Source organism: Podarcis erhardii (genome assembly GCF_964252035.2).
Source record: "Podarcis erhardii genome assembly, chromosome: 5".
NCBI lineage: Eukaryota > Metazoa > Chordata > Lepidosauria > Squamata > Lacertidae > Podarcis > Podarcis erhardii.
In genome coordinates this window covers 95393405-95414283 of record NC_138509.1, presented here as the reverse complement: position 1 = coordinate 95414283, position 20879 = coordinate 95393405, and the positions used below count along the sequence as shown (strand labels likewise).

At 50.4% G+C, this 20879-nt stretch overlaps 1 protein-coding gene and 1 long non-coding RNA gene across 2 annotated transcripts in view; one reads left to right on the top strand and one right to left on the bottom strand.

Moving 5' to 3' along the window:
- Positions 1 to 20879, bottom strand: part of LOC309342399 — a 157119-nt gene that overhangs the window by 27631 nt on the left and 108609 nt on the right. The window lies entirely within an intron of this gene.
- Positions 1 to 20879, top strand: part of LOC309342208 (cytochrome P450 2J2-like) — a 45340-nt gene that overhangs the window by 5903 nt on the left and 18558 nt on the right. Inside the window, exons 5-6 of the mRNA XM_081862602.1 lie at positions 13464 to 13640; positions 16737 to 16878. Coding sequence (XP_081718728.1) covers positions 13464 to 13640; positions 16737 to 16878 — 319 coding nt within the window. The remainder of the gene's footprint in view (positions 1 to 13463; positions 13641 to 16736; positions 16879 to 20879) is intronic.

Genomic DNA, 20879 nt, shown 5'->3' with positions numbered 1-20879 from the left:
AGTGGAGAGCCAAACCAGGTCACCGACGCGAAGTTCCGGCCCCACCTGGCAGTGGCGGTCGGCCTGGGCTTTGTATGCTTCCTTGGCCTGGTGCAGTTGCTCCACCAAAAGCTGTTGCTGGGACTGGAGCTCTTGAAGCCACTCCGTCACCGCCGTGACCGCGGATGCCGGCAGCACCTCTGGAAACAGCCGTGGATGATAACCGTAACTGGCCTGGAACGGGGTCTTCTGGGTGGACGCATTCACCGCGTTGTTGTAGGCGAACTCCGCCAATGCCAGGTGGTCGACCCAGTCATCCTGCTGGTAGCTGCAGTAACACCGGAGGTACTGCTCCAGCACCGCGTTCGCCCGTTCCGTCTGGCCATCGGTCTGTGGGTGGTAGGCTGACGAGAGGCAGACCTCTGTCCCGAGGGTCTGGTGTAATGCTCGCCAGAACCGGGATGTGAACTGAACGCCCCGGTCGGACACCACGCGCTCAGGTAGGCCATGCAGGCGGAAAACATGCTGAAGGTACAGCTGAGCGGTTTCCTTGGCTGTGGGTACAGATGGGCAGGGGGCGCAGTGCACCATCTTGGTGAAATGGTCGGAGAAAACTAGAAGGCAGGTACAGCCACGAGACGGGGGTAAGTCCACTACAAAGTCCAACGAAACCGTGTGCCAAGGGCGTGGTGGAACTGGCAATGGCTGAAGTAGGCCGGGGGGTCGCCCGGTAGGGCCCTTGGCGCGCCGGCAGACATCACAACCAGCAACGTAGCGAGCCACGTCAGCCTTCAGGTGGGGCCACCAAAACTCGCGACTTACCAGATGGGTGGTCCGATACCGTCCAAAGTGCCCCGCTGCTGGGGCATCATGGGCCATCCGGAGAACCTCCAGCCGCAGTGGCCCTGGCGGGATGTACAGACGACCGTGGTGCAGCAGAAGGCCCTGATGCAGGACCAGCCCCGGATACTGTGGGCTGGACCCTTCAGCCAGCTCCCGGAGTCATTCCTGGGCCCAAGCGTCGACCCGCTGCTGTTCCCGCACCCGAGCCTGCAGTGGCTCCGCCTCCTGGGTGGCCAGGAATGCAGCTGGAGGTAGGATCGTGGTGGGATCTGCTTGCTGTACCGTGTCTGCGTTGTCTTCAGGTTTCCGGGACAGGGCATCCGCCTTCTGGTTCTGAGAGCTAGGGATGTAGCGGATCCGGAACTGGAACCGGGAAAAGAAAAACGTCCACCGGATCTGTCTTTGGTTCAGCTTGCGGGTGGTCTGGAGGTACTCCAGGTTCCGGTGGTCGGTTCTCACCTCCACCGGATGTCGTGCCCCCTCAAGATGGTGGCGCCAGACCTCAAAGGCCACCTTGATGGCCAGTAGTTCCCGCTCCCACACAGTATAGTTACGCTCCGCTGGTAGGAGCTGGCGGGAATAGAAGGCACAGGGTAAGAGTGGCGCTTCAGGTCCACTCTGTTGAGACAAGACGGCACCGAGAGCCGTACTGGAGGCATCGGTCTCCACCACGAAGGGTCGAGAGGGGTCAGGATGTTGTAAGATTGGCGCCCTCTGGAAGCAGGCCTTCAACCCCTGAAACGCCTCCTCTGCCTCCTTGTCCCAGGAAAACGGCATCTTTGGGCGCAGTAGCCGGGTCAACGGGGTGGTGCGATGAGCATAATCTGCGATGAAGGTCCGGTAGTAGTTGGCGAACCCCAGGAAACGCTGTAGGTCCTTGCGGTTCCGGGGTGCCGCCCATTCTCAAACCGCTGCCACCTTCCCAGGGTCCATCTGCACCCCATCTGGAGAGAGCCGGTGTCCAAGGAAGTCCACAGTCCGCTGATGGAACTCGCACTTGCTGAGCTTTGCGTACAAACGGTGCTCACGCAAGCGCTGCAGCACGGTCCGGACATGTCCCTCATGGCGAGCCGGGTCACGGGAGTAAACCAGTATGTCATCCAAGTACACCACCACGTATTTGTCTAACAAGTCCTGGAACACGTGGTTGATGTAGCGTTGGAACACAGCAGGCGCGTTGCACAAACCGAAAGGCATAACCAAGTATTCGAACTGCCCGTACCAGATCCCAAACGCTGTCTTCCACTCATCCCCGGCTCGGATCCGAATCAAGTTGTAGGCCCCCCGGAGGTCCAGCTTGGTGAACACCTGTGCCCCTTGCACCCGCTCCAGCAACTCCGAGATAAGGGGCAAGGGGTACCGGTCTGGGATGGTAATTTTGTTCAGGGCTCGGTAATCATGGCAAGGGCGGAGTTCCCCACATTTCTTCTTAACAAAGAGCACTGGTGCCGCGGTAGGCAAGGTGGAAGGCCTAATGAACCCACGCTCCAGGTTCTTGCGCAAGAAGTCTTGCAAAGCCTCGCGCTCTGGCTCTGTTAGAGAATAAGCGACTCACTGGTAAGGGCGCTCCGGGCTGGAGGTCTATGCCGCAGTCAAAAGGCCGATGCGGCGGCAGCTGGTCTGCCCCCCGTTCCTCGAACACGTCCTGGTAGTCCTGGTACACGGCTGGGAGCGTGGGTGCTGCCTCCTCCGTGGGCACGGCCGCCAGCGTCTCGGATTGAGCATGGGAACATGGGTCTGGGAAGTGCACAGTCCATTTTACCCAGTCAATCTGAACGTTGTGAGCTTCCAGCCAGTCCATCCCGAGCACCAGGGGGAACCGGGGCATAGAGGCAATGTCCAAAGTTCGCAACTCCCGGTGCTGCTGGAGACACAGGACCAGGGGCTAGGTCTCCTGAGTAACGGCTCCTGAACGTAGAAGCTATCCGTCAATTGCTTCCACCTGGATCGGTTCTGGCTTGTTCCGAAGTGGCACCTGATGATGGGTAGCAAAAGCAGCGTCCATATAAGAACGGGTTGCTCCTGAATCCACCAAAGCATGGGTAAGAATCCAGGGCCCACCTGGAGGATATAAACGTACCGGAACCATAAGATGTTGCAAGTCCATTGGTGCGGGCCCGTTCTGCGCTGTTTGGGACCCCCGGTAGCTAGGGCCATCAGCTACTGGGGTTTGGCGGTTTCCCTGCGGCTGGCGTTTCTCAGGGCAGGACCGAGCGTAGTGTCCACTTCCGCCACAGTAGAGACATAGATTCCCCTCCCGTCGCCGCACCTTCTCTGCGGGGGAAAGGCGTGGCCGCACTGCCCCAAGCTGCAGAGGCTCCTCCGATAACTCAGTTGTGACCGTGGGGCTGCCGGAAGAAACTGGTGCCGAGAACTGGAGGTGTCGGCGGCCCCGGGCCAGGCGACGATCCTCCAGCCGGTCGTCTATCTGTAGACTCCGTTGAATGAGAGTGTCTAGCGTGGTGGGGCGTTCCATTGTGGCCAGCTGGTCCAGTATCTCGTCCGAAAGCCCTTCGAGATACTGGTCCCGCAGTGCCGAGTCGTTCCATGTCAAGTCCTGTCCAACAGCCGAAACTCCGTGGTATATGCGGCCACCGTGGACTTGCCCTGTTTCAACCGCCGAATCGCCCGGTTGGCTTGACTCCCTTTCTGGGGGTTGCCGAACGCGGCCTCCAAAAGATTGCAAAACCCCGTATAGTCTGCCAGCAAGGGGGAGTCTTGCCTGAGTAGCGGCAACGCCCTCTTGGCCGCCTGGTCCTTTAACAAACTAATCAAAAAGTGCACCTTGGTGCGGTCGTCAGGGAAGTTCCGGGCTCGCCCCTGAATATACAGCTTGGCTTGGGCGAGGAACATGGGAAAGCTGGCCGGGGCCCCATCAAATTTCTCGGGCAAATCCACTGGGTACTTGCCAGGAGCCGGGGCGTCGGCCGGCTTCCAAGCGCTGCTGAAGTGGTAGGGCTTCCAAGCGCTGCTGAAGTGCCGTAACCGCGTCGCTGAGCTGCTGCACGGTGTGAGTCAAGGCCTGGTTCTTCTGGGCCAAAGCCACCAGCGCAGCCGCCAGGTCAGCCATGGCCTCTTGCTCTTCCCGAACGCACCCCAACGAAGGGGGAGTGCGGGTGTGGCGGGAGCAAACTGTGCTGGACCCGGGGGAGAGGTACCATGAGCGTAGTCTGAGTCCACACGAAGAGGGGCGAGGTCCGAGGCGGAGAGCCGGGCGGGGAACAGGAACGCTGGAACAGGAGGCCGAGCAGGGTACAGGAGCACCGGATGGTCAGGAACAGGAGGCCGAGCAGGGATCAGGAACACAGGAAGGTCCAAAGCCAACAACGACGTTGCTCCTGCAACCTGGGGCCGGGCTGACTGGGCTTTTATCCTCTTCTAAGGCCAGGGGCGGTCCCGGCCCCCAGGAGCCCCGCCTCCTCTGGCCTTAAGGCGAGCACTCCTCCTGGGAGCAACCAGTTCCCTTTGCCTCTCTGCCCTAAGCCTCTGCAGATCAGGAGAGGCCGAAGGGTTACTGGGCCCTGGAGGAGGCTCACCTGTAGCCACTGAGTCCTCAAGCCCCTCTGGGGCCAGAAGGGTTTCACCTGGGGCCAGCCCCCGGTGCTCTGCCACAGGTGCAGGCTCTTCAGCATCTAGGCCTTGCCCCAGTTCAGCCGGCCCTGGAGGCGGGGACTCCTGTGCAGGCTGGGATTCCTCTGGTTCATCCTCTGAATCGGAATCCCAGGCCATCACAGTCCCCTTTCCTTCTGCTGGCTGCAACGAGCTACCAAAAGGCAAACTTTAACACTTCTCCTTTCCAGTCTACTGTGCTCCACATCCCTCCCTCACCGGCTTCTGTTAAAATAAGAAATTTTTTTACCTGCCAAACAAAATCTCTCTTTTTTTAATAATATTTTTTATTAATTTTAACATATAAATTATAATTCATACTGTCAGGGAACTGCCATCAGAGCCAAGGGTGAAAGTAAGGCTCCCCAATGACGCTGGAGAGGGAACCAGCAAGGAGAGAGGGGGAGCTTCCGCTGGGGAAGGAAATACGTGTGACACTAGGAAGAAAGGGGAGGCTGAGGGAGCTTCGGAGGGAGGGCTCCGAGACTGTTCCAGCGAGACCAGCGGGGAGAGCACAGGACCTCCCCTTGGGACGCCCACTCTGTGCAGAAAGCTTCCGCGCAGGGAGGCTAGGCGGAGACTTGGTGTCAAAGAACTTTTATGTTGGAAGATGTTCAGGAAATGCCCACTGACGGATTCTGCCAGTGATTGAGACAGCCATGGAGTAGAGGCTGTCCAGCTGGGGGAAAGTTTTAACCAAACAACTCAGCTTGGAGCAGTTTGCGGCTTACGCACAAGCAACCCCAACCCCCATTACAGCAATCCATCAGTCCTTGACGTTGCTTGTGCACAGGCAGCATCATGAGTCAGACCGGAGGAGCAGGTGCTGGAGAGGGAGCCAGGGGAGGACCAACTCTGGAGGAGAGAAACAGAGATTTGGAACAGCAGCTGGCTTTACTAGCGGTGCGGCTAGATGAAAGGCGGACTCAGGATGCCCAGGGGAAACCCACCCCCATTGCAAGGAAGGTACCGGGACTGGTGCATAAGTTTGGGGGCAATCCGAGAGACTATAATGCATTTAAGACGGAGGTGCAGTACGTGCTGGACCTGCAGTATGATGACTTTGTGGACGATGGGGCAAGGGTGGCCTATGTGATAGGGCATCTTCAAGACGGTGCCAGGGAATGGGTCAGACCCTTAATGGCATCGGAAAATGCTGCCTTAAAGGACCTGAGGAAGTTTTTTAGCGCCATGGACCACATGTTTTCCAGTGAAGTGGAGCAGAGCGTGACGCGCAGGGAACTGATGGCATGCAAACAAGGGAGCCAATCAGTTAGAGAGTACTGGTCGTGGTTTTCGATGCTTATCCACAAACTTGGGTGGGAACTGGGTTCGGAACCAGTGCAGATGTTATTTGAGGAAGGCTTAGCCCCTTCGGTAAAAGACGAACTTTCCTGCTTGCCCCGCCCGCAATCGATGGATCAGCTGACTAAAATGGTGCTTTCGGTTGGAGTACGCCAAGAGGCGCACGCTCTTGAGAGGCGGGAAGGGAGAGCAGAGCGTTGGCATGACAACCGCATTCCAGAGATGCCGGAGCAACCTTCCCAGCCAGCGGAACCAATGGAGATCGGAGGCGCTCGCGCGCGGGGGGTTTCAAACTCCAGCGAGGTGCGCATAAAGGAGAGGAAAATGACCAGGAAGTGTTTTCTCTGCCAACAGCCTGGACATTTTGCCAGGGTCTGCCCTCAGAGGAAGGCATGGCAAGGAATGGTGGGGGCGGCTGGCAGTGAGGAGGAGGGGAATAAAGAGCAGGGAAACGCCAGCGCTTGGCTGCCGATCAGCGGGCACAGCAGCCAGGCGAGCAACCAGTAAGAGTGCCCAAACCAGACACCCCCGGGCAGCCATAGCCATAGAGGTGGTGCTAGAACTCCCCAACGGACACCCAATTAAGGTGAAGGCACTGCTGGATTCAGGCAGCTCTTGCAACTTCTTTAGCAAGGACTTTGCACTAGAGCACCAGCTCCACCTGGTGCCTTTAGAGCACCCCTTGCAAGTAACGACCATTGATGGGAGAGAACTCCTGGGGGGAGAAGTGATCCACCAGACTCTTCCCATGAAGATGAGGGTCTCCAGACACACTGAGACAATTGCCTTTCACGTAGCCACACTAGCCGGGCCGCCAATCATACTGGGGATGAGCTGGCTGGCACTGCATGATCCAGTAGTGGCATGGTACCAGCGGACAGTCGCCTTTGGGTCAGCTCACTGCTTGGAACACTGCCACGGGGGGGAGACCCCGAGGATGGCCGTAGCCAGAGTGGCAGGGATGGAGGCAGAGGAAAAGACGAGGGTCCCGCCGCAATACGCTGATTTGGAAGAAGTCTTCAGTGAGAAGGAGGCGGATAGACTACCCCCCCATAGGTCCTTTGACTGTCAAATCAACCTACTCACAGGGGCTCAGCTGCCAGTGGGTAAGGTGTATGCCATGTCGGACAGAGAGATGCAGGAGTTGCGGAAGTTTATTGACAAGAACCTGAAGAGGGGTTTCATAAGAGAATCGAGGGCGGTGGGGGCAGTCCAGTGTTCTTTGTGGACAAAAGAGACTCCAAAGAGCCCAGATTAATTGTGGATTATTGGGGGTTAAATCTGGTATTGGAGCCGGTGACCTTCCCAATGCCCAGAATTGATGACATTTTGACCAGGGTAAGGAAGGGAAATTTTTTTACCAAGTTGGACCTTCGAGGGGCATACAATTTGATTAGGATGAGGGCAGGGGATTAATGGAAGACCACCATGTTCACCCCCTGGGGGCTTTTGAGTACTTAGTTATGCCCTTCGGATTACAATCGAGCTCCACCTGTTTTCAATCGTTCATGCACCACGTGTTGGGGTCCCTACTGTACAAGAATTGCGTGGCCTTTCTAGATGACGTGCTAATCTACTCAGAGAACGAGGAACAGCATGTTAAAGACGTCAGAGAAGTGCTAAAAAGGCTGCAGGAGCACCAGTTGTGGGTGAAACTGGAGAAGTGCCAATTCCATGCCCGAGAGGTCGAGTTCCTGGGTTACAGGTTGTCGGACAAGGGCTTAGCCATGGACCCAAGCAAGGTGCAGGCGGTGCTAGAATAGAAGACCCCCAAGAACCGGAAGGACGTGCAGAGGTTCCTGGGGTTTGCGAATTTCTATAGGAAGTTCATCAAGAACTTCACACACTTAACTGCACCCATCACCGATTGTCTCAGTAGCAAAAAGAAGTTCGTGTGGACGGAAAAGGCACAGCAATCCTTTGAAAGACTAAAGAGAGCGTTCGCTTCGGAAGAGCAGCTCTTGCACGTGGATCTGCAGAAGCCAATGAGGCTGGAGACAGACGCGTCAGATAGAGCGGTGGGGGCCGTACTGCTCCAGCCAGGAAACCAGTCCGACTGGAGACCGTGCGCCTTTTTCTCGAGGAAGCTGAGCAAGTCAGAACAGAACTACACGGTGTATGACCGGGAATTGCTTGCAATTTACGAAGCGTTCAGACGCTGGAGACATTTGTTGATAGGGGCTCAGCACAAGATCCAGGTGTGCATGGACCATAAGAACCTGGACTACTGGAGGACTACACGGGTTCTCAACCAGAGACAGGTGCAGTGGGCTCAGGAGTTCTCCAAGTTCTCTTTTGAGATTCAGTATGTACCAGGAGAGGAAAACATCCGAGCAGACGCCCTATCCCGGAAACCGGAGTACTTGGAAGGAGAGGGAGCGCCGGAAGTACGACATGTCATACCCGAGGACCGGTGTGTGTGTGAGGGAGTATTGGTCGGGAAACGAGAACTAGCAGGGTTGACGAGGGACGACGAGTACACCCAAACAAAGATCAGGGAGCTCCGGGCCGCAGGAGAAAATCAGGGGGGTTTTGAGGAAAGAGAAGGGGCATTGTATTACAGGGGAGCATTGTACATACCAGAGGGGGATTTGAGGAGGAGAGTACTCAAACAACTACATGACAACCCCACGGCGAGCATTTTGGTCAACACAAAACCATGTTGCTTGTCACCAGGCAGTTCTGGTGGCCAAGAGTGAGGGAAGACGTGCGGGAGTACGTACGGGGTTGCGACCGCTGCCAGCGAGCTAAGCTTGGCAGGGGGTTGGACTCGATGGCCCTTGTGGTCTCTTCCAACTCTATGATTCTATGATTCTATGGGGAGAAAGCAGCACCCGCAGGGTTGCTAGAACCCTTGCCCACTCCGGGAAGACCATGGGAGGTGGTATCCATAGATTTTATGACCGATTTGCCTAAGTCCAGGGGAAAAACAGCCGTCATGGTGGTAGTTGACTTGTTAACCAAGATGTGCCATTTCATTGCTTGCTCGCATGCAGTCACAGCAGAGGAAACAGCTAGGCTGTTTGTAGATCACGTCTTCCAGTTGCATGGCGCCCCCTTGAGGGTTTTGTACGAAAGAGGAAAGCAATTCACTTCCAGATTCTGGAGGAAGCTCATGAGCTTGCTCCAAGTTGAGGTGAGTTTCTCGACGGCCCGACACCCGGAAACCAACGGACAAGCAGAAAGGGCTAATAGCATTCTCCAACAGTACCTACGCTGCTACGTCAGCGAGAGGGAGAACGACTGGGTGGAAAGGCTAGCGCTGGCCGAATTTGCTTACAATAACGCTGAACATGTGTCCACGGGGATGAGTCCGTTCATGGCCAATTACGGGTGTCACCCCAGGGCCTTCCCAGGGGAGGGGGAGGAGAGGTGGAGTGTGCTGGCGGCAGAGCAATTTGTGGAAGAAATGGAAGCCTTACACCAACAGCTTAAGATGAACCTGGAGAGGGCCAAGGAAGCGTACAAGAGGCAGGCAGACAAGCACCGCAGAGAAGGGGAGACCATAAGGGTTGGGGACCGGGTGTGGTTGTCAACCAAAGGACTACCGTTCAAGGGAGGTTGCAAAAAACTACAGCCAAGGCGACTGGGACCTTTCGAGGTAACACAGCAGGTGAATCCTGTGGCCTTTAGGCTCAACTTGCCGACCAACATGAAACTGCATCCGGTGTTCCACAGGTCTTTACTCTCACCATACCGGGAAGGGAGGGAGTTTCCGGGGCGAGAGAGAGAGATCCCCACTCACCCACAGGTGGAGGAGAGGGAACTCAGCGGTCAAGCAGCGGAAATTCTTGATTCAAGGTGGAGGGGGAGGCAGGTGGAATATTTGGTAGCTTGGGAGGGGGAGCCTGAGTCGGAAAACACATGGGTTCCTGAAGGAGGGATCAAGGATGAGTATCTGCGGGAGGAGTTTCATCGCAGGTTCCCAAGGAAGCCGAAACCACTCGAGAGGTTCTGGGAGGAGCAATTTGGCACCACGGATGATGAAGAAGAGTTTATGGGGTATCCGACCTCCGAGAAGGAGGGAAGGGAGGTATCAGAGGAAGAGGGCTCAGATTGGGGAGATTGGCATTCCAGGGATTCCCCGCATCACCGCTTAGGGAACCAGCTGGGGGTGAGGAGGGCCCTGGGGGGGAGGTGCATGTCAGGGAACTGCCATCAGAGCCAAGGGTGAAGGTAAGGCTCCCCAATGACGCTGGAGAGGGAACCAGTAAGGAGAGAGGGGGAGCTTCCATTGGGGAAGGAAATAGGTGTGACACTAGGAAGAAAGGGGAGGCTGAGGGAGCTTCGGAGGGAGGGCTCCGAGACTGTTCCAGCGAGACCAGCGGGGAGAGCACAGAACCTCCGCTTGGGACGCCCACTCTGCGCAGAAAGCTTCCGCGCAGGGAGGCTAGGCGGAGACTTGGTGTCAAAGAACTTTTATGTTGGAAGATGTTCAGGAAACGCCCACTGACGGATTCTGCCAGTGATTGAGACAGCCACAGAGTAGAGGCTGTCCAGCCGGGGGAAAGTTTTAACCAAACAACTCAGCTTGGAGCAGTTTGCGGCTTACGCACAAGCAACCCCAACCCCCATTACACATACCACAAAACTTCACCACTTATACAATCTTTTTTTGGACTTCCATCAGCACCTCTGATGATCCACCGTTTTAACCACTTCTTATGCACTTCTTAAATTCATATTGCCTTTAATTATCTTAACTAACCATCCTCCCCTTTATCCATTTTTGCAATTGTTCCAATAATTCACCTCACAAAACTTCTTGCAAACCTACAAACGTAGTCTGATCATCACAATTACTTTTCAAATAGTCTGTAAATTTACACCAGTCTTCTGTGAAACCAAAATTAATCCATCCCCGAGAGCACAGTCTGGCACTATAAAATGTAAAAATAGTCAGCCAAAGTCCTTCTACTCCAATGTCCATGTCAGCTAAGTCAGAAGCAGGAAGGGGAGAGTGGGTAAACAATTTCTTCTCCTTACTCAGCTTTCCTCCGAATAAAGCAAAACAAAATAAAATAAAGAACCAGATAATAGCAAATATTTCTATTTTGTTTTGGGCTTGACAGTTTCTCAAAATGCTGCTTTGGCATGTAAAAAATAAAGAAGAAAAAATTCCACCATGAGGCTTCTTAACAGTTAACTATGCAGTTCTCTAAAAACGAAAGTAATAAGTTTCCAGGAAGACTCTCATACTGCAGTCCCAGAAACCCACAAAAAGACCCCCAAAAACCCCTAAATAAGGGCTTTCAGCCCCTTCCTTTGTTTACACAGTCTTAAGTAAAGTGTTTATATTAAATTAAATATTCCGCTGCAGGACAACTCACTGTTTTTGTTCTGTGGGTACTTCTTGCATATAAATAAGATCCCAGTCGGGGCTGACCTTCTTTTTACCTGCTTTTTACCTGCTGCTTCTGAATCATTGTTAATCCTTTCTTTTCAACTATTTCCATCAATTAAATCCGGATTTTTTTACTGTTTCTGAATCTACCGCTGTGCCAGGTAAGTTTGAGGCTGCACTTCTTGAGGGTAGAAAATGGCCACAATCTCACTGCTCTTTTTGCTCCTAAAAGGGGCTTTTCAGGCAGCAGAGAGACCGCTCCTCGGCTAGCTGGGAACCTGCCTTCAGGATCTTCCTCCTGAGGTTTTTGGGGGCTTGTGGCACCCTTGTAAAGCCCCCGTTTCCCCCCGAAAACTGTATTCTCCCCCAGAGGGCTAAATCCTGCTTGCGCTTGGCTCCGTGGTAAACTGGAAGTCTCATTACTCTGAGACCTCTTGGCTAGCATTTATTTATATGGGGATCAGTTCTTTTCTCCACCCTCTCACCTCAGATTGCCATGATGCAAACCCAGGATATGTATTTGTCTTATTTAATATTCTTTGTTATTGGGAACAAATAGGTAGCCGTGTTGGTCTGCCATAGTCAAAACAAAACAAATTCCTTCCAGTAGCACCTTAAAGACCAACTAAGTCAGTTCTTGGTATGAGCTTTCGTGTGCATGCACACTTCTTCAGATACACAGTATCTGAAGTGTATCTGAAGAAGTGTGCATGCACACGAAAGCTCATACCAAGAACTGACTTAGTTGGTCTTTAAGGTGCTACTGGAAGGAATTGGGAACAAAGTTCTTGTAAGGAAAGGCAATGGAAGAGACCCAACCTCCAAAGTGTTTGCTAGAGAGGTGTATTCAGAAAATGTAAGTAATTTATCTTTCATGAGAAAACTAGGAAAGAGAAAAATTCCCTTCTTAAAGGTTTAATAATAATAATAATTTATTATTTATACCCCGCCCATCTGGCTGAGTTTCCCCAGCCACTCTGGGCGGCTTCTAATCAAGTGTTAAAACAATACAGAATTAAATATTAAAAACTTCCCTAAATAGGGCTGCCCTCAGATGTCTTTTAAAGATAAGATAGCTGCTTATTCCCTTCACATCTGAAGGGAGGGCATTCCACAGGGCAGGTGCCACTACTGAGAAGGCCCTCTGTCTGGTTCCCTGTAACCTCACTTCTCGCAATGAGGCAACCGCCAGAAGGCCCTCAGCGCTGGATCTCACTGTCTGGGCTGAATGATGGGGATGGAGATGCTCCTTCAGGTATACAGGACCAAGGCCGTTTAGGGCTTTAAAGGTCAGCACCAACACTTTGAATTGTGCTCGGAAATGTACTGGGAGCCAATGCAGATCTCTCAGAACTAGTGTTATGTGGTCCCGGCGGCCACTCCTAGTCACCAGTCTAGCTGCCACATTCTGGATTAATTGAAGTTTCCGGGTCACCTTAAAAGGTAGCCCCACTTAGAGCGCATTGCAGTAGTCCAAGCAGGAGATAACTGGAGCATGCACCACCCTGGCAAGACAGTCCACAGACAGGTAGGGTCTCAGCCTGCTTACCAGATGGAGCTGGTAGACAGCCGCCCTGGACACAGAATTAACCTGCACCTCCATGGACAGCTGTGTGCTCAAAACGACTCCCAGGCTGCGTACCTGGTCCTTCAGGGGCACAGTTTCCCCATTCAGACCCAGGGAGTCCTCCACACCTGCTCTCCCTCTGTCCCCCCCAAAAAGTACTTCTGTCTTGTCAGGATTCAACCTCAATCTGTTAACCCTCTAGATGGTCCAGAAGGATATTATGGACAATGGTGTCAAAGGCCGCTGAAAGATCCAACAGAACTAGCAAACAGCTCTCACCTTTGTTTGATTTTTTGAAGGAAGAGATGGGCATTACTTGACTGGGGAACTGGGGAATTTAATAAATAAAATAAAATAAAGAAAGATAAATTTTAAAACTGCATTGCAAGATTTGGAGGACTGCACATTTCAAAGGCTGGCTGTGTTTCAATTTGCATATTAGGAAAATTCACTCTTAAATGTGGTGACTTGAATGTCTCCCCATCTGTATTCTCCAGCCACCCCCCACCTCCCAACAAATGGCTTGGGATTGTGCCCAGTTTTGAATGAAGCCTGGGAACTAGAAAAATACTTTGACCCCTAGTTTTCTTTCACATATTCGGCTAGAGATATTTCCCAGAACCAGTCATTGTGAGATTCAAGAGAAGCTACAGACTCCTACCTTCTTCTCAGTGAGACTCAAACTAATGTGCTAGTTCTGAAGAATAATTTGGGTCATGTTTTAAGTACTACCAGTAATTCAAATGAATTGACCCATGAACTGCATGACCAAGCTTCCTCATGGTAACGGCAGCATTTCTGCTATCTTTCCTTTAGCTTTATGAAATGTTTCCATGGCTCATGAAACATCTCCCAGGGCCCCACAAGAAGGCCTTGTCCTGCACAGAGATGGTGTTTTCATTTGCAATGGAGGAGATAGAGAAGCATAAGGAGAATCAGTCTCTGCATGAGCCACAGGATCTCATTGATTTCTATCTGCTTCAGATGGAGAAAGTAAGTATCTGCTTTGAAACTGAATGCTGCTCATCCAAAGAATCATTATATTCCCTGTTATAAGTGAATGCTAATCTCTTCCAAGGACACCAATATTTTTTTCCTGAATCTCAGTTGGAAATGACACTGAGTTACTTTTCCCCAGATTTATTGGATTATTATTTTTCTTAGTGAGTTGTGCAAACCACTATTCTGAATATATATATATATATATATATATATATATATATATATATATATATGCAGGTTTTGGTGTCCTCGGGTGTCTTCCCGTGTAAAAGTTGGGGTGTCTAGGCGACGTTTCGACGAGGTCTCACTCGTCATCTTCAGGCTGGTGCTTTCGGCTTCTTGTTACTGGAACAGAGCAGGATCTCAGTGTTTGAGTTCCTATAAATACTGTAGAGGGGGTGTGGTGTATAGCCTCCAATGTTCTGGGCAGAGAGGAAGTTCCCAGGCTAGTGTGCCTTTTCTTCTTTTGTTCCTTAATTACTTGAGAGATATCTTGAGTGATTTCTTGAGTGATATCCTGAGTACCACTTAGGTGGGTCATTAGGTGTGGATTAGTTGTTAAAGTCTTTGTGTCTTGACCTCTTGAACTTTGTGAAGAGTTTTCCTGAGAAGATGGCTGTACTGTACTTAGTTGTGCTCTGGCTTGGCTTCGTGTATAGGGGCGAGCTGTGGTTTTGTGGCTTGTGTCAGCCAGATCTGTGTAGGGATTGCAGGGGGGTGCAGCATCCGGAGGTGCCACCATGGATTGGCTACTGGATGGTGTCTGTTTTTTTGGCTACTGGATGGTGTCTGTAATTTCTGGAAATTAGCCCTCCCCACAAAAACTGACACCAGATCCAGAGGCACACAGAACGCCAACACCAATCAACCACACCAGACCCAAACCCAGACCCTCTCCACAGATGAATTACAGACACCATCCAGTAGCCAATCCATGGTGGCACCTCCGGATGCTGCACCCCCCTGCAATCCCTACACAGATCTGGCTGACACAAGCCACAAAACCACAGCTCGCCCCTATACACGAAGCCAAGCCAGAGCACAACTAAGTACAGTACAGCCATCTTCTCAGGAAAACTCTTCACAAAGTTCAAGAGGTCAAGACACAAAGACTTTAACAACTAATCCACACCTAATGACCCACCTAAGTGGTACTCAGGATATCACTCAAGAAATCACTCAAGATATCTCTCAAGTAATTAAGGAACAAAAGAAGAAAAGGCACACTAGCCTGGGAACTTCCTCTCTGCCCAGAACATTGGAGGCTATACACCACACCCCCTCTACAGTATTTATAGGAACTCAAACACTGAGATCCTGCTCTGTTCCAGTAACAAGAAGCCGAAAGCACCAGCCTGAAGATGACGAGTGAGACCTCGTCGAAACGTCGCCTAGACACCCCAACTTTTACACGGGAAGACACCCGAGGACACCAAAACCTGCATTCCTGTACCCGTGAAAATCTACGAAAGCATATATATATATATATATATATGGCTAGTGGGCACTGGAGATCGGTTGATTGATCCAACAGAGCAGTGGGCAAAAACGTTTGAAAACCCCTGTAAAACTCATGGAAACATACTCACCACTGAAATGTTGCTTGTGGTGCCCAAACAGTAAGAATGCCAAAATAGTATGAATGGCCAACTCACCAAATGTATTGTGGCAGATGTTTCATTATACATTACAGTGCATAGCAAGAGGAAAAATCACTCCTCACTTTCATCAGCAGGGGGCGAAAGAAATCCTAAAGAAAATGTTCCTAAACTAAATATGACTTCAAACTCATGCCTCATTTATTCCTACACTAGAAAGGTGAAAATATTTTTTCTTCTTGCATTACTGGAACAATCTTTGGACACTCAAATTTGACTAAAGAATGGTTAAATATGTTTAGTGATAAGTAATGCACATTTTGAATATCTGCTGCCAGAGAGATTCTTTTGGATCCCTCATCCCCTGCCAGTGTTGGATTATTACCCCAACCCACAGATTCTCAAATGCAGCACCAGCAGCTACCACTGTGTACACAAGAATGTGTGCATGGGTCTCTTGTCACAACCAGCTATGAAGAACAGGGCCAGCCCACACATGAGGCAGGCTGAGGCAGCTGCCTTGGGCAGTGGAATGGCAACAGGAGGCATCCTAGCCAGCCACTAGTGGAGAAGTGGAGTGGTGGCAGCTTCCTGCAAGATTTCACCAAAAGCTTGCAAGATTCCCCGTGACCTGGGAGAAGAGAAGATGGAGGAAGACTGGGAGAAATTCAAGAAGTATCTACAAAAACATTGTAATTTGGTTGAATGTTAAGAAGGATGCTAGATTATAAAAAACTGGCCACCACTAAATTAGATTTGAAATTTGATGATAAGTGAGACTAAAGAAAATATAAAATTTTTTGGAAGAAGTGTTAGATTATATTTGAATGAGTGGACATGAGATTGTAAACAAGTTGATAATTTGTCTGGAAAAAACCTTTAACGATGTAAATGGGAGCGGGAGACGTGAGGGAGTCCAAAGAAGTGATGAAACTATGTCTGTGATAGAAGTAAGATTGTTTATTATTTGTGCATTTATATTTAAAAACTTTAATAAATATTTATAAAAAAAAAAAAGCTTGCAAGATTCCACTGTCCTCACTGTTGTTCCACCTTAAAGACCAACTAAGTTAGTTCTAGGTATGAGCTTTCGTGTGCATGCACACTTCTTCATATCTGAAGAAGTGTGCATGCACACGAAAGCTCATACCTAGAACTAACTTAGTTGGTCTTTAAGGTGCTACTGGAAGGAATTTTTTGTTTTGACTATGGCAGACCAACACGGCTACCTATCTGTAACTCACTGTTGTTGTTAGCCCATTGTGGCACTGCTGTGTGACCAAAGTAATGGAGGTGGCAGTGACAGCAGGGCAGTGGAGGTGGCACCTTCATATGTCACCTCAGGCAGTGTAAGAAGACACCTCACCCCTCAGGAAGCATGTGTTGGTGGTATCCTAATAGGAGCAGGGGAAGTAAGATAAAATAAGTGCTGAAGGACAGATTGTAATGCATGTAAATGACATGACACTTTCCCCGTTTTCAAAACCAGAGCAAAAACGACCCAGAATCCACCTATGATGAAGAAAACATGGCTTTTAGTATTTCTGGGCTCTTTGTAGCAGGGACAGACACAGCCACCAGTTCTCTGAAATGGGCGCTTCTCCTCCTGGCAAGTCATCCAGATATTCAAGGTGAGAGAGGGAGACCTTCTTTTGATCTCTAGAGTGGACTGTAATTCTTGTGTCAATTAAATGTTATGGATTTTCCAAAAATTTTAAGAAACTAATAGCAAAATAATGCAAATTTACAACAAATTTAAAAGTTGATTCTCACCCACTCCCCGTTCAAAATGTTAGCAGCAAAGGAAAGAGAGAAAAGAAACAAGAACATACTTTCCCCTCATTTCTGTTGCTTTTCCATCCTTTCCTCAATTTCCACCGGCTGTGCATATTTATATTCCTGCTTAGATTTTTATCTAACTATAACATTTATCCAGTTATTTAATGTCAGGTGCTGGTGGTGGTTGCTCATCAGTAACCAGGCAGGACTTCAACCTGTCTTTTACAGGTTTTATTGTGCAAACTATTTACAGTGCAGATCTAAAATGTTCATGTCCATCTTAGTCACTTGCAGAAACTGGGAGTGGCCTCTTCCAGCTTCTCCCCCAGCATAACAACTTCGGCACCCCAAGCCTCCTCCTCCCCTCCTTGCATTTCACCCTCTGTGCAAGCTGGGCAACAGTGAGGTGCTTGGGCTCTCAGCAGCATCCTCGAGCCCTTTCCTCTCTTTGCTGGCCCCTTCCCTCTCTTCTCCGCTGGAGGTGTGCCCCCCCGGACGAGGAACTGCTTCTCAGAGGTTTCGGCAGCTCCCTGTATCCCAGCGGCGCCCCTGCCTCCCTCCCCTGTTCCAATGGCAGTCCCCTGACATTTAAGTTGAGTTATTCTTCCTTCATCTAACCATATAATCATCAAACATAGTTTCAAATCATATTTCCTCCAGTACAACTGATTTGTCTTCCTTTATGTGTTCTCAACATTCTGAATAATAATGGTAATTATATACAGATAGGTAGCCGTGTTGGTCTGCCATAGTCAAAACAAAACAAATTCCTTCCAGTAGCACCTTAAAGACCAACTAAGTCAGTTCTTGGTATGAGCTTTCGTGTGCATGCACACTTCTTCAGATACACTGAAACAGAAGTTTCCAGACCCTTCTATATAGTGAGAAGGTGGGGAGGGGTATTACTCAGAAGGGTGGTGGGAATGGGTGATTGGCAGATAGCTGTGATGAGCCTGTTGACGACTCTTAACGACTGCAATAGGTCTTACAGGAAAAAGCAAGGGGTGAAAAGGTGAAAAATGGCTTTGTCATGTATAATGAGATAAGAATCCAAGGTCTTTGTTCAGACCAGGTTTCTCCATGGTTTTAAGTTTGGTGATAAGTTGTAATTCAGCAGCTGTCGTCATCATGAACAAAACTGACTACATTCAAAACTGACTACATACAAAACTGACTACATACAAAACTGACTACATACAAAACTGACTACAGGTGGAGCTGTCGTCATCATGAACAAAACTGACTACATTCAGGAGGCTCACAGACAACTTTCCAATACCGCCTTTTACATAAAATTGGACTCAGACCCCACACAAGAATACAAAAAAGAACTGAACAAGATTGTTAAGGAGCTACCCCCACACATCCAAGAACAGATCCTCACTAACACACCAACAGAACCGCGACCAGGAACTTTCTATCTTCTACCTAAAATACACAAACCAGGCAATCCAGGACGCCCCATCATTTCAGGTATTGGCACTATTACAGTGGGTGTCTCCGGTTATATGGACTCTGTTCTGAAACCATATGCCAGAGATAAAGATCTTTGGAGCTTGATCGTTGAGCCGTGGCCTCTGATAGCTTTACGATCCCAATCAGTCATTTACAGCGTCCGGCACACTTCCTTCTCAGCTGCGCAACAAATTCTGCTGTCTCTTTAGCCACGGCTTCGCAGAGTAGCATACAGCGGTGTAAAGCAGTCTTTTTCTCCTTTTTCTCCATGCAAGCATACACAGACAGGTTTGTCTATTTACAGCTCTTTATTGAAACATTTCAGCCCATCGCTGCTTGCAGCCATCTCTCTCAAGACACACAGAGAGAACAACAGAAAGTACAGTCTCCTCCCAGACTCCTCCCAGCTTCCATAGCTGACGTCAGAAAGTGACGCACATCTCAGAACACTTAACCAGTTAAGTTCTGAACTCTCACACACCCCCTTGCGTTGCTTTCTGACAAGACCTGTGTAACATCTTCAGCAACACCTTGTGAGATCAATCCCTTCCCCAATGCCTTGCGTACCTGTTAGGCATCTGTGGAATCACCTCACAACTCTCAGAATCGCACTGTGCGAAACTTACCCACGCACCTGTGGCCTGGTACCTCTCAGGTGGAATACCCTTGGTTGTGCAACTGGACCGCCTAGGCACAAACTCTGGTGTTTCCTCTGGCTCACTGTCACCAGCAGGTGTGTCCTCTGCATCACAGGATTCCCCCTCTGACTTAAAGCGTCTTCGAATCCTCTCCATTACACTCACAGGAGAACTAGGCTCACTCTTGGGCTGTCCTTTTCTAACAACTTGTGGAGACGCCCCATCCTGCTCCTGACCCTGGTCAGTGACCTGATCGTCATCAGCAGACTCAGCCTCTCCTTCCTCCTCAACAGAACTGTCCTCTGGATCAGAGAGACATTCTGATAGAACATCACGCTGTGCAGAAATCTTTGGCCTTTCATCCTGCTCAAAGAACTCAGCGTGTTTACTGATCAGCACCTTACTCTGATCACCTGACGGGTAAGCAAACCTCCATGCACGAGCTTCTGGCTCATACCCACAGAAGATCATTTTCTGGACTTTGGCTCCATCTGGCCCTTGCAAAGCCTTAGGCACAGGGACAACCGCAGGAGATCCAAACTTGCGCAGAAAGTGAACCTGGGGTTTTCTGCCATTCAACAAAGAGTACAGTGTGTCACCTACCAGTGAGTTGTAGACACGATTCCAGGTGAAAGACACACATCGGACTGCCTCCAGCCAAAACTTTGGAGGTAACCTAGCTTCCATTAGCATCACCTGTGCAGCCTTAACCAGAGCTTCACTCCTCAGCTCTGCCACCCCCCTCTTACTGGGTGAAGTAACTGTGTAACTTATCCCTCTTTTGTGAAAGAACTGCTGCAAAGCAGAACCAGTGTACCTAGCATTTCTGTCAATGACGATTGCTTTCACCTTGGTGGAGAACCTTAGTTCCACCCCCTCACCTTCGCCTGCTTGCATGTGTCACAATTAATGGCACGTCCACAATCTCTAATTTTACACCCTCTGGTAACCTCAGGAAGCACTTGCAGTTCTTCTAGAGGACTATGATTGGTCCTCTGATGCCATGCGCAAATACATTGAACATGAGTGGGAACTGTAGCACGCAGCGCCTGTGCTCTCTCAACCTTCCCCTCACCCCCAAGAGACGTTTTAAGAATGAAAAGATCAATCTGCCCCTTCTTAACCTTGGCAAGTACCCTCTCCCCTTTGGAGATTGTGCAGACATCATCCTGGAAACAAACCTGAAACCCTTTTTTCAACAAATAAGGCACAGATAACAAACAGTGATGCACCTCTGGGACAATACAAAAATCCATCTGTTCCTGCAAAACAGAAAAATAGGCATTAGCAAACTTATAAACTTTAGCTCTTTGTCCATTTGCAAACTTAACAGTCTGTCCCTGTCCTTTTGGAACTGCCGTGCAATTCCACATCTCGACTGCAGGGGTCTCTGGAACCATGTTGCAGTTAGCTGCAGAGTCAATGACAAAGCTCAGCTTGGAATTTTCCACACAGCTGTTCTCAAACAAAGCCATGCTCGCAGTGACTTGATAAGACTCTTCCTGTTGTTTACCACGACGGCCGGACTCAATCCCACGCCTGCCTGCCTGGCCAGGCTTGTTGCCATGGAAACCCGCCTGGTTCCCATGAGAAGTGTCCTTCACAACATCCTGCCGTGCCTGTGTGCTCCGGTGGGGGCAACTGCCACGCAGATGTTGAACTCCAGTGGAAAAACACTGCCCGGGGCTCCTCCCAGCTGGCCTGGCCTTCCTTCTCCTGGAACGGCGCCTCTCACCAGCCTGGCCCCCCTTGAAGCTCCT